Below are 12,166 nucleotides of genomic sequence, written 5' to 3'. Positions count from 1 at the left end.
AGATTAGATTATAATCTATTCAGTAATCAGTAATCTAATTATTAGATGAAAGACACAGACTGTCTGTTGCTGATATCAATCCTTCTACACTGTGACAGATCAGTTCTTGTACTTAATCACATTACATGGCACACAGATAAAGTTAAGCTAGCTTGAATGGTCGCAGATCGTCCTCTGCAGCCACAGGAGCCGTGAGCTGAAGCACGGCACGTCAATAAACTTCTGTTTAAATGTGTTAAATTTCATCAGGAGATCAAATTCCTACTCATACCTTTTATTTAGTGTGTCTTGGTCTGTTTTCTGAGCCTGGTCTCTCCCCCTAAAATCTATTTTTTTAACCATGTCTTTTGCCATTTTATGCTTTTATTAGAGAGTCAACATGAGAGAGATGACAGAAAATAAAAGGAGAGAAAGATGGTGGAAGAGAAAAGTCCCTGGTTTATGGTCACCACCTTTAACCACAGGTCCATCATTAAATGCATTTTAATCTCACTTTCACCTGATAAACAAAGCTGTGTTTTCCACAATGAACTGAAGTTTCCTCTGTATTGTTACAGTGCAGCACATTGTCCCCTACTTAAAGTGAAATCAGGGTTGTTGTTCAAGAACTTACCTAACGACCGGCTGACTATGAGTGAATAAAAGGCGTTATGAGATGTGCCACACGGTGACATTGTGCAATTCTTTGGCCATTAACAGCAGTTTCACATAATCCCCCTTTGGAGCCTGGTAGATGTATGAACAAACAAATGTAGTGCAGTCCTGGAGGGTGTTAGCAGTGTCACATGTTGGCGTCCGCAGGCCGCTCTCAACAACAAACAAAAAACGGCATATAAAAGCAAAGAGATGCTGACATGACAACAGGACGGGCTCAGCATTCAGCCAGAACCACTGTGAGCACCAAGCAGTTCTGGTTCCCCCTTGCACAACGGGTAGAGCAGGAGATGAGGTCTTACCTGACGCGGGGGACAGGACCATGTTGCCTGACCTTTGAACTTCATCAAATTTACTGAAGATGACGTTCAACCTGGATAGAGGGGGGACAGAGAATTAGCACCAGTCATATAAAAGCACCAGATTCAACAAACAGCCCTGCTGCTTTCAGGCTCGCAGCCGCTCCTCGGAAGATCAGAAAACTGGCTCATTTCAGACTCTCCGGAGAGCGGTTAAATAGGCCAGAGTAACATCTCATCGCCCACAGTGTCTGCATCCAAAAATAAAAGCAGTGGGTGACTGTGACAGCCGTGATATTTATAGAACAAACACGAATAATCACAAAGTCTGCGTAACATCAGACGTGTGTGCGCTACTTTGGGCTACTTTGGGAGAAAACAACAGTCAGCTCAAGGAAATGTCATGAGTATAAGTACTTCTGTGTCCACTTGTAAGATCTGAATTGAAAATGTGTTTTAAAATGTCCACCTCTGCCGTGGTAGTAAATAAACTGATCAAAATATTAAATCATGTTTTCGCTATGCCACAAAGGCCAGCAAAGCCTAAAGCCACTTCCTTAAGCGACGATATTCAGCTCAACACTATAAAAAAAAATTACTCCACACTAGTGCTGAAACAATTAAATGATTACTCCGTCTGCGATTTTGACAATTAATTAGTTTTCTTAGTCATTTGTGAAGCAGAAACTATTAAACCTCCTCTGGTTCCAGTTTGTCGCCTGTTGAGGATTTGCTGCTTTAATCTGTTTTATATGACTGTAAACTGAATATCTTTTGGTCCTGGACTGTTGGACAAAACCACACATCTGGAGACATCAGCTTGGGAGTCTGGGCTCTTGTGACGGGCAGTTTTCACCACTTTCTGGCATATTAAATTTACAATCGATCAATTTAGACAGTAACCCTATTGTTGTTTTTGTAGTGCTGGAGAACCTGGATCCTCTGTAACAGCTCAAAAACATTCTTAACTTTGTTTTATCAGCTGGATACTTTTTGATTTTTCCTAAATTTATGAATTGCTTATAAACATGATATTGATGGTTGTGGTCTATTTGTGTGATTGTTTTTTTCAGAATGTTTTAAGCAGCATGTTCCTAAATCCCAAATAAGTCCATTAGGATTTCTGTTACTGGGGAGTTCTAATAGTTTGTTAATAACGAGTCTAACAGAGGAAGTAAAGTCAGTTTTAATTTAAACACGAGGTTAATAAATAATATAATTGCATTCCTGACAGAGCGCTGCATTTTATAAGTTAGCCAGTGGACGTTTGAACGCACCGTGACTGAGGCAGACCCTTCTTTCCCAGGTCCATTCTCACTCGTTCTCCGACGTGGCGGTAGATCTCCACGAGGCAGTTCATGGCTCCGTCCCGCACCTACAGGACGACAATCAAAACAACACGTGAACACAAACTCAGGAGCTTCATCTCATTTTATCCTGTCTTGTGTGTTTAGGCCATTTTATCACTTTGTTTTCTTGCTATACTTTTCAATAAATAATAAAATAAAATTCTCTCATTCGATGAAATGAGAGAAACTCTGGTTTTTAACAATAACAATTAATTGTGCTGCTCATAGCAGAAAAGTAAAGACTTTTCAATTAATCACAATAAGTATTGTGCTCTTTGTTGTTATTTTTGTCTTTTTTATACGCTGCGCCACGTTGACTTATTTAGTGTGTATCAGTTCTTCACTTGGGAGGAGGTCCACTACAACTTCTTAACCTCTCCTGTTACATTCTTATTTATTTTATTCTGTTTGTACAAGTGCAAAACTTTAAATGAAAAAAACCATAATCAGATGTTTGTGAACTGGGTTTTAGGCCGTTAAGTTTGTCTGTTCCCAACTGGTCTGTACTCTCCGACAAGCAAAAGGGCAGATAAAAAATCTAAGCGGTTCCTGCAGAACCCGCTCGTCATTCTGGTGATGATGGTTCGTAATGTGTTAAAGGACAAGAGCTTCAGTGCACATGTGTGAGCGTGTTTGGCGTCCGGAAGGGGAGCTCATGGGCACGGCTTCCTGTCCTCAAGAGGAAGTGTGGTTCCGGTGATGATAGACCGCTGCAGCCTATCAGGAGAAAACAAACTAAAAACGCGGAGCACAGCGGGAAAGACGAGGGGTCCCTGCAGCTACAAGGTCTCAGGTTTGATCCCTACATAGTATCATGTGTCTAACAACAGATAAAGTCTTTTTTATACTCAAAAAGCAGATGTGGAAAAGAAAACAGATCCTGGTTTGTGGTCTGAGCGGCCGCACTAAGCTGTAATGTTTACATTTGACCAGCAGAGGGCAGTGGAAGACCAGTAATCCTGCAGGTCGTACCTGACTTGTGGGATCTCCGAGGAGGTTACAGATGTGAGGAACAATTTTACTGAGCGTCAGACTCTGAGATCCAAACCTGAAAAACCAAACACAACATAACATGAACCTTTGTGCATAAAAACATTAAATAAAAACACATTCACACTTTTTCTCAGGCATCATCATTCGACTCCAACTCTGGATTTTAAAGTAAAAACATTTTAGCTGATCAACACAGTTTATCTATTACTTCTAGTAACACTGCTTTCAGTACAAGCTCGTGTTGTTTTCACCCACTGTGGGGACAAAAAGATATTATTTTGTGCTAAAACTATTGGTTTAATCAGTTAATCAAAATGAAAAGGCATCAATAAAAAAGTTTTGGTGATTTATTTTGTTTTAAATGTTAGTAAACTGAATTATTTTGTTTGTACAAAACAATCTGAAGATGTCAAATTGTGATCTTGGTAATCATGAGAATCATCTTAAAGACCAAACAATGAATCCATTAACTGGAAAAATATCAGATTAATCAAAAATGAATCAGTGGCAGCCCTAATCTGATTAACACACTCACACTTTTACTTGTCCTAAACCTGATTCCTGCACAAACCTGTGTTTTATTTTCAAATCTAGGCAGAGCTGCAGTGGACAGACTCACGTTATTATTGAAAATTAAGAACATGCAGTAACTCTTTTATCCAAAGTTACATAATGTCTCCCATGTAGCATTTGTTTTTTGGAAGATGTCTGCTTCACTTACACGTTTAGGGTCGAGATGAGACAGAGGCAGAGAGCTTCTCTGGTCCTGTTGTTCTTGTGCTTGAAGCCTCCGATTATTCGCTCCCACACATACTAAAAAAACATAAATGCACAGAGAGAAACGTGAGTACTGACATTTAGTCAACATGTGTGATTAGACGCTAAAGTTTGGATTAAACAGTGGATGGCTTTGATTGATACGTGTGCCGTTCTGCACCTGCGGGTTTGCAGCCTGGTCCATAATCTTCAGAAGAAGTGCTTGGTCCTGGTCTCGAACTTGGTCCTTGGCGTCTCCTAACCGATCTATCAGGCTCGGCAGAACTGGGCGGACACAGAAGCAGAAACAAAAGCGACAGGTGACTGGAGAGTTTTCAATATTATAATGAAGAAGGCATCTCCTCTGCTCATTCGATGTACTCTTTAAAATATAATTACACGTCATGCACGACCTACTTTTATTCTAACACTGCATTTATTCCAAGTAGATACACATGAACGCTGCCTAAAATGCCAATCCAAGACTTTTTTGAGTCTTTTATACAGTCCTTCCATTACACGGATAAACATTATCAAGACAAAACTGGGAAACGGCAGCAAAGAAATTAAGAAAAGGGCAGAAAAGTTCAATATAAAACCACCCAGAGCTAATGCTTAACTGTCTTTTCATACCACAAACATACATGTTGTAATGTTTTATAAGCCCAAACCTACTTTTATCACTGTATGTGTAGATTTATATCACTATATACTGCATAAAAACCCAGTCAGGAAGTCCGTTTTTGGTGAATTCAGCTTATTAAAAGCTTTAAAAAAAACACAGAAAATCATCATTTTGATGAAAGGATCATTTAAAAATCCAAATGTTGACAAGAAACAGTCCTGCTCATTGATTTACAACATTTCTCACTATGGCAACATGTACACTGACAAATTAACCGAACAGTCACCAGGGTATAAATTGTATTTTATATCTTAAATCCTTGGAAGGTATTTAACCTCTACACAAAACTTTATGTCACTGTTGCCACAAAACTACAAGAACGTGATCTGAGCACAAAGATGCGAAGCAGGTAATAAAAATCTGTACAAACAGTCAGAGTTTAATTGTTCTTTAATTGTCATTACAAACATTAAAAATAAACTTATAGCTGAGATGAAAAGTTCAGGATGAAAAACCAAGGCAACATAAAAACATCAAAAGAGCCTGGGTGAATCAAAAACCTGATAAAAAAAGAGATTAAACTCAATTAAACTGCATATAGAAAAAATAAAATAACATTTAATATTTATTTTTTCATATTTAACTATTTATAACATTCAATATGTACATTTATAAATTTTTAAATAGAAGTAGAAGCAGAGTTACACATAAATATAAAGATGTAGAAACACATTTCAAAAATAACAGATTATGTTTTTAGATATTATTAAATTTAAATTATAATATATATATAAACATTTTACACATTTAAATAATACTCCTTCTAATCAATAAAACAGGCTTATATACTGGATAACAGCTACATGTTATATTCCCAAAGGACTCACCTGTTCCCACCTGCGTCCTGAATTTCTCCTGCAGTCTGCTGACCAGAGCCGACAGAATGTCCATCCCCAGCAAAACCACCTGAGACAAACACAAAAACAAGACAACAAACGAGCATGAAGCCAACACGCTGATCAAATGCACCACAGCGTCTCAAAGTCCCAGACAGAAAACATTCACAGCAGCTACAGCATGAGAGCAGCACCGGAGCAACGCGTTTGAATCTGGCCTGCAAAGCATTATGGGTAATTGGTCCAAACGGAGAGTTTTCATTTAAAAAAAGCAGGAAGTCATCGAAATAAACGTGTTTTATATATTTAAAGCAAAGTATAACAACGTCATCTTTCATTCTAGGAGGTAAAACACTGACGTTAAAAGCAGAACCATGAGTGAAGATGCTGTTCACATTTCACAAAGAGCTCTCAGCCGACAGGACGCTACCTTTCCTTGTCATGGGGTGGTTTGGGAAACTCAATGAACGTGTAGTGAGAGTTCCCCTGCTGACACCATAATCAACACATACGCACCACCTGAGCCTCGTGCTCGGACCACGGTGCAATTTTTGGAAACTCTCATAAAATGTGGGAGAATAAAAACCGAACAACAGAAACATCACGGACAGAGATGATATTTTGCTGCCGCCTGCTGGACAGCGACTGGAATCACACCTGAACCGCTCTCCCTTACAGCCTGTTATTATTTACCCAGTAAACATAATATATATTATTATTATTATTATCTGGGTGTCACTGAGGCTGCTGTTGCAATGACAAAAGGGATTCCCACCTAAATCTATAATAAACCAATGCAGGCATGCAGCACACTCCAGATGATGCCGCTTTCTCTACCTACCAAAGAACACTGTGAATTATTATTTATTGAGTGTTATGTGACGTTAATGTCAATGTATAATGCTGCCAAATACAACTTAGACAGACTCCAGCCTTTAGGCCATTACTTCTTTTGTTAAATTAAAAAAGAGGATTTGTGGGAAAACATGTTAAGATTCTTCAAAAAGTATAAGAGAGGTTTTTCTATCAACATTAGTATAAAATAAGAAATAAACTTTTTCCTTTTGGCTTATTACCTTTGACTCTAAATCTCGCAAAACTTCAGACGATGTTGAAGAATTCAGAAATTACAGCGAGAATTCCTTTTAAAGCCACAATCGTCCTCCATGTTGTCCTGTAACTTACTTTGAATCTGTTTGGAGCTTAAACACTGAATTGGTCATTTGCAAACAAATTTCCTCCAAATCCTCCAGGTTTCTGAAACGAGAGGATTCGATGCTTTTCTGTTTTTATATCTTTGTTAACTTAATATATTTAGGTGTTGGACTGTTTGTCAGACAAAACATTTATATATGTCAACTACTACTCCCACTACAGTATATCTGATATTTCACAGTTCAAATGATATAAAATTATGTGCAGAATAATCCGTATTTAAAATGAACCAGTATCAGCTGCAGGTGAATAAACAGGGTTAATGACCGTTTAACTAACTGCCTCTCATGTACGTGTTGACTTTTACTATCGGCCGCTGCCAATAAGTCTTCTGTATTTATCAACAGTCTTTAAATTTACGTGACAGGCCCGGCCCGTCTGCTCACTCCTCTCCGATCAATGAACAAGAGCCATTAGACAAACAGCACGTGAAGCTTTTTACCCACACACTCGTCTGAAGGGTTTTACGGCCACACACACACACACACACACATTAGAGCACAGGCTGGCAGACAACACTGAAGCTCCTCCCCTCCGCTGGCTCGGTCACAGAGGGAAGGAAACTGGGCTAATGCTGCTGGTAAATTAAGCTCGCAGCCACCGCCACGTTCGCCTGGGAGCCTCGTCCCCATTACAGACCCGAGGATTATCAACCGGCCCGGAGGAGGCTGCGTTTCCAGGGCAGCGAAAGGAAGCGGCCATGTGATTGGTTGTGTTATTTGTGTGTGTGTGTGTGTGTGTGTGTGTGTGCACATGTGTCTACAGCTTTTAAGTGTGTAGATGTGACGATAAGCGTCACACCAAAGTCCATTGATAAATCTAGCATTTTAGAGCTGGGTTTCTCCTTCTTATCATCTTCTTCTCTACAGCTCGTCTTTTCTGAATAAACACTGAGACTGAAAGTCCAATAGTTCAGAGAGATCCATTTAGCAGCTGTTCTGGAGCTTTTGAGGGCACCACATGGTCTTCCTTAACAGCATCAGTTTTCCCAGTTATCAAGAAATTGTAGGTGTTTCTTCACTTTCACAACTTCTCGTCCATGATGGCTTAAAATTTGAGATTGAAAGTAAATTCTTGACACTTGAACACTGCAGAGGAAGATCATATAATATGTTGAAAAGCACCAGAACGGGCATTAAGTACACCTTGAGGTGAGACTGTTCTCTCAACAATTAAATATTAAATACACAATTCATGAGAGTCACCTTATGGAACTTTTCATATTAATTTTAATACATGTAATGAGCTATAACTAATTCTAATTTTAAAATTTTATCCACTTATTTTTCCCCATTGATCAACAACTAATGGGAACGTCAATTAAAGAGTACTTTATCTCTGTCATTTCTCAGACAAAAGGTGGAACAGGACGTGATAGATGTCTAGTTAAAATGCTATTAATAGCAAGTAAAAAGGTTATTACAAAGGAACTGGGGGAAATAGCTCTGCTGACATTGGTCTAATGGCTTTTAATTGTAGAAAAGATCTTCTTACGACATTGACATGACATTTTAAAAGGTGAAGCTAGAGAAAAGAAGAAAAACAATACACCACAGAAGTTATTTTTTGTGCCACAGAGCAACTCAGCACTACTCTAAGACTTCAACTGGTGGGATGTGTCCTCCCTTACTGTACAGTATATAATAATATGGGGCCACTGCATTAATAAGCAGATCAATGATAAATACCTGTTGACAACCCAGAGCAGCTCTACGCTACCGTGCAGCAACACACTACTGTGATCTCTGTGTATTGATTAATCAGCAGCGGCAGCCTCATATCCGCATAAATTACACGCAAACGTTCATGAGCAGCATGCAAATCACGCACCGTGGAGACCAGAGTGATCCTGCTTTCAGCGTACAGGCAGATATCGGTTACTCTATCAATCACCCCGTCAAAAGTGGAAATAAATCGGCCTCTCTGTGTGTTTGAATGAAGCGCACCCTGAGGACAGTTTGTCCCTGAGACCTGCAGGAATCAATATCAAGTGGTTAATCGCCTCCTGCAGTGAATCCTATCATCCTTACACACACACACACACACATAGGGTGGGATATAAGTGAAGAGGATCTAAACCAACTACTGTACAAAACACTGCTGAAATATCAATTAATGTGACTATAAGACATTTGTAGAGGCAACTAGTGTCCATGATTTCCTGTCATGTGTTTCTGGAATATACGTAAGGTCCCATGTCTCCCAGCTGGAGTTACTACATCTATATAGCTTTACAGTCTTCTGACCAAAACAATAACAAAAGGATCTTTTCACTGACTTTTCACAGTAAACCTTTAAAACAGAGTTGGCAACACTTCACTCATAGTTAATGTCTTTTTTATGGTCTTTGTTTCAGGTTTGTGCTACAAAATACTGTGGGAAGCCGGGAGCTGAAAAGAAGATGAGGAAGTCAACACCTGACCTTGTTAATCGGGTATAAACTGCTGCACTCTGCAATGCATGTATGTTTCAATCCACATATTTATATAAAATATGTAACGTTTTATTTTGCAGGTCCTACTAATTTCCTTCTTCCTGTAACTTTGTTCCAATTGCAGACAAGATGTACTGTCCTGTTAGTATATGTTTAGTTACTTATTTTCATGATCTGCCAATGTAACCCACAGAGTAATGTAGTCAGTGCACAGGAGGTCAGCAAAGCATGCAACAATTGGACATTTGTTAACAGGCAAACAAAGACTCATACATGTTAATAAACATATGTGGAGAAACAAGTTTCCAGTAATAAAATTAACATTTTTTTCATGATTTAAACTGAGAAGAAATGACTATTTTTCTTATAGAAAACACCTAATTATGTATTTTTTATCAGTTAAATAATGTGAAAATGTCACCGATATGAGTGAAAATGTAAACTGCCTGTTTGGGCATGAGGTTCTGCTATTGTCCTGCTCAGTACATGCTGGCACAGCTTAACTGTAAGTAGGAACACATACTATTAATTTAATTAAAATATAGGACGCCTCATAAACTCCTACCCATGTTCTGGATACAACCAATAGAGTACATGCAGTGCAAAACCACCTGTCAAGGTGTAAAAACAACAAAAGTAAACATCTGTATTTGTGACATTTCTCAACTTTTAAAGTCTGATTTATTTCAGGGCTCCACGTGCTCACACCTGACCAGTGCAACCAAAACATACACCAAGCAGCTGGGATGCAGCAGCTGAGAGTGAAGTGCCTTCTTCAAGAGCACCTCTACAGCTATTTTTAAAAAGATGTTGAGAGAGCTGGAGCGTGTCCGTTTTGCAGCACCCCCTCCTGTGACATGTGCAAGTTGACTTTCACATCCTCACCTTGAAGTTGCTGGAGTTGACCCAGGAGCTGGCCACCGCTTCCACCATCCTGTCCAGCATGGTCTGGTCTTGATCCAGCTCGGGGGTCTTCTCCTCGTCCATGATCAGCTCTATAATGTCCTGGCCCACCTGGAGCCTCTTCCCCAGGTCCTTCTGCATCACCTGCTCCACCAAGTACTCCATGCTCACCACCTCCTCCTCCATGGCTGCTGCCTGGAACAGGAAACCCCAAGGCACACGCAGACTACCAGCTGGCCTTTCTCCTCAAGTTATGTCCACCAAAGCCCTCGCAGCTGCCAGGACCCGCTGCAGGATACTTGGCCCCGTTTACAGCCAGTTATTATCTTTAAGAGGCAGCTAACGTTGGTGAAGCAGCAGCATTATATCCCGCATTGGAGCGCTGCTTCGACACGGTGCACTTCATTCTCCTGGAACGACATGTAACAAGAAAAGGGCGACAATTAGGCGAAGTTTACAAACTAGCGCACTTAAATTGAACATGAACGGTCAGAAAGATTATATATATTTATTAAAAATCACGCTTTCTAACTTCTAGCTCAGAATAAGAGCGAGTAGCGGCACTTCACGTTTAGCTAGACGACCGTTAAGTGACTTAACTGGCGTTAACGGTTATTCAGTTAGCTGTTAGCTTCTCGTGCTAGCGCACTTAGCTCGCTACTAGCAAGCTTTTTATCAGTCAAAGCTGGTGATAGCTAAGTTAGCTCGTTAAGTTACCAAAGGCCACGGAGGAGCAGCGTTAGCGCCAGTGTCCCTCACCTGTTTCTAGCGTGGTAATACATTAGTTATTAATTCAGTGACCGGTCAGAGATTCACTCACCGGATGGACTGAAACGTTCCCAGACAAAAAGTCCAAAGTGGCGATAACGTTACTGCCTCTGGCCACAAACTACCGTTACTTCACATCAGCAATAAGGCGCTTTCCTTTTTAAAACTACTTGGCAGTTGATCCTCAAGCCATTTACGCGTCGTCTAAAATCCCCCTCAGCTGGAGAATCACAAATCTTTCATTGTTGTTAAAGATGACAAAAATGATAATTTGCCGTAGTAAATCTTGGCATGTCCCATAGCAGACACCGTAGAGCCTGCAGTGAAGGCAGCCCAGCCGCAGAACGGCGACACCTGCCGGCAGGGCTGCGCAACTACACCCACCCTCTAATAATAACAACAACAACAACAATAATACTTTTATTTATATAGCTCTTATCAAACAAAAGTACAAAGTGCTTCACAAAAGATACACGGCAAAAAACACCATCATTAAAGATGCAATATAAAATACATGTGGACAAAAGGGGATAATCCAGTGCACGCTAGGAAAGGAAGCTATGAACAGCTTTCCTGAGCTTTTAGAGAATTCAAATAAGCTCTTATCTTGACAGCAAAGGTACTGGGACGCTTAAACATTACTTTTATAACATCCCATCTGCTCCTTTGCAGCTGGAACAGCTTCCACTCTTCTAGGAAGGCTTTCTACAAGATTTTTGTTCTGTTCATCCATGGATAGGGTTGGGGTCAGGGCTCCGAGCGGGCCAGTCAAGTTCTTCCATACCAAACTGGACAAAACATTTCTTTATGGAGCTGGCTTTGTGCACAGGGGCATTGTCATATTGAAAGAGGAAAAGGCCAAACACAAACTGTCTAAAGTTGTATGTTGTTGCATCAAGATTTCCCTGGTGTCCCGGTATTTTTGTCCATACAGTGTGCGTCCGAGTCATTTCACTCAGTAAGGCAGGGCAAGTTTATTTGTATAGCATTTCAACAACAAGGCAACTCAAAGTGCTTTAAATAAAACACAACAAAGGGAACCATATAAAAGACATTGAAATAGATTTTTTAAAAGAGTTAAATAGAAAATAAAAACAGGATAAAATAGGAAATCTTCCTGAGCAAAAAAAGACTATTTGAGCGCAGCCTAGGAGGGGAGAGACGATGGGAGGACTATCTGTCAGCTGCAGGTGCCTCTTTACAGATTCAAGGTGTGCATGTCATTGTCAAGAGGTCTCATTTTCATTTCTGGAGCAGGCCATGTCCCACCTGTA

At 40.0% G+C, this 12,166-nt stretch overlaps 1 protein-coding gene and 1 non-coding gene across 27 annotated transcripts in view; one reads left to right on the top strand and one right to left on the bottom strand.

The window, feature by feature from the left end:
* Positions 1-11,225, bottom strand: part of LOC123971095 (CLIP-associating protein 1-B-like) — a 103,441-nt gene extending 92,216 nt beyond the window's left edge. For 11 of the 26 annotated variants that reach the window (XR_006825127.1, XR_006825129.1, XR_006825130.1 and 8 more), the window contains exons 1-8: positions 10,945-11,225; positions 10,107-10,534; positions 5,564-5,642; positions 4,233-4,336; positions 4,017-4,108; positions 3,275-3,350; positions 2,231-2,328; positions 957-1,027 (exon numbers count right to left, since the gene is read on the bottom strand). Coding sequence is in view for 16 of the 26 variants with exons in the window: in XM_046049693.1 (XP_045905649.1) it covers positions 957-1,027; positions 2,231-2,328; positions 3,275-3,350; positions 4,017-4,108; positions 4,233-4,336; positions 5,564-5,642; positions 10,107-10,310 (724 nt within the window). In the remaining 10 variants the exon portion in view is untranslated. The other 15 variants (XM_046049804.1, XM_046049786.1, XM_046049810.1 and 12 more) reach the window with 6 other exon arrangements.
* LOC123983104 lies at positions 6,002-6,131 on the top strand. The gene has a single exon (XR_006828130.1). It is a non-coding gene; the product is annotated as a U4atac minor spliceosomal RNA (small nuclear RNA).
* Positions 11,226-12,166: the final 941 nt, after the last annotated feature.

Source organism: Micropterus dolomieu, linkage group LG01, assembly GCF_021292245.1.
Source record: "Micropterus dolomieu isolate WLL.071019.BEF.003 ecotype Adirondacks linkage group LG01, ASM2129224v1, whole genome shotgun sequence".
Taxonomy (NCBI): Eukaryota; Metazoa; Chordata; class Actinopteri; order Centrarchiformes; family Centrarchidae; genus Micropterus; species Micropterus dolomieu.
The sequence above is the reverse complement of the archived record's forward strand: the minus strand, read 5'-3'. Positions and strand labels throughout refer to the sequence as shown.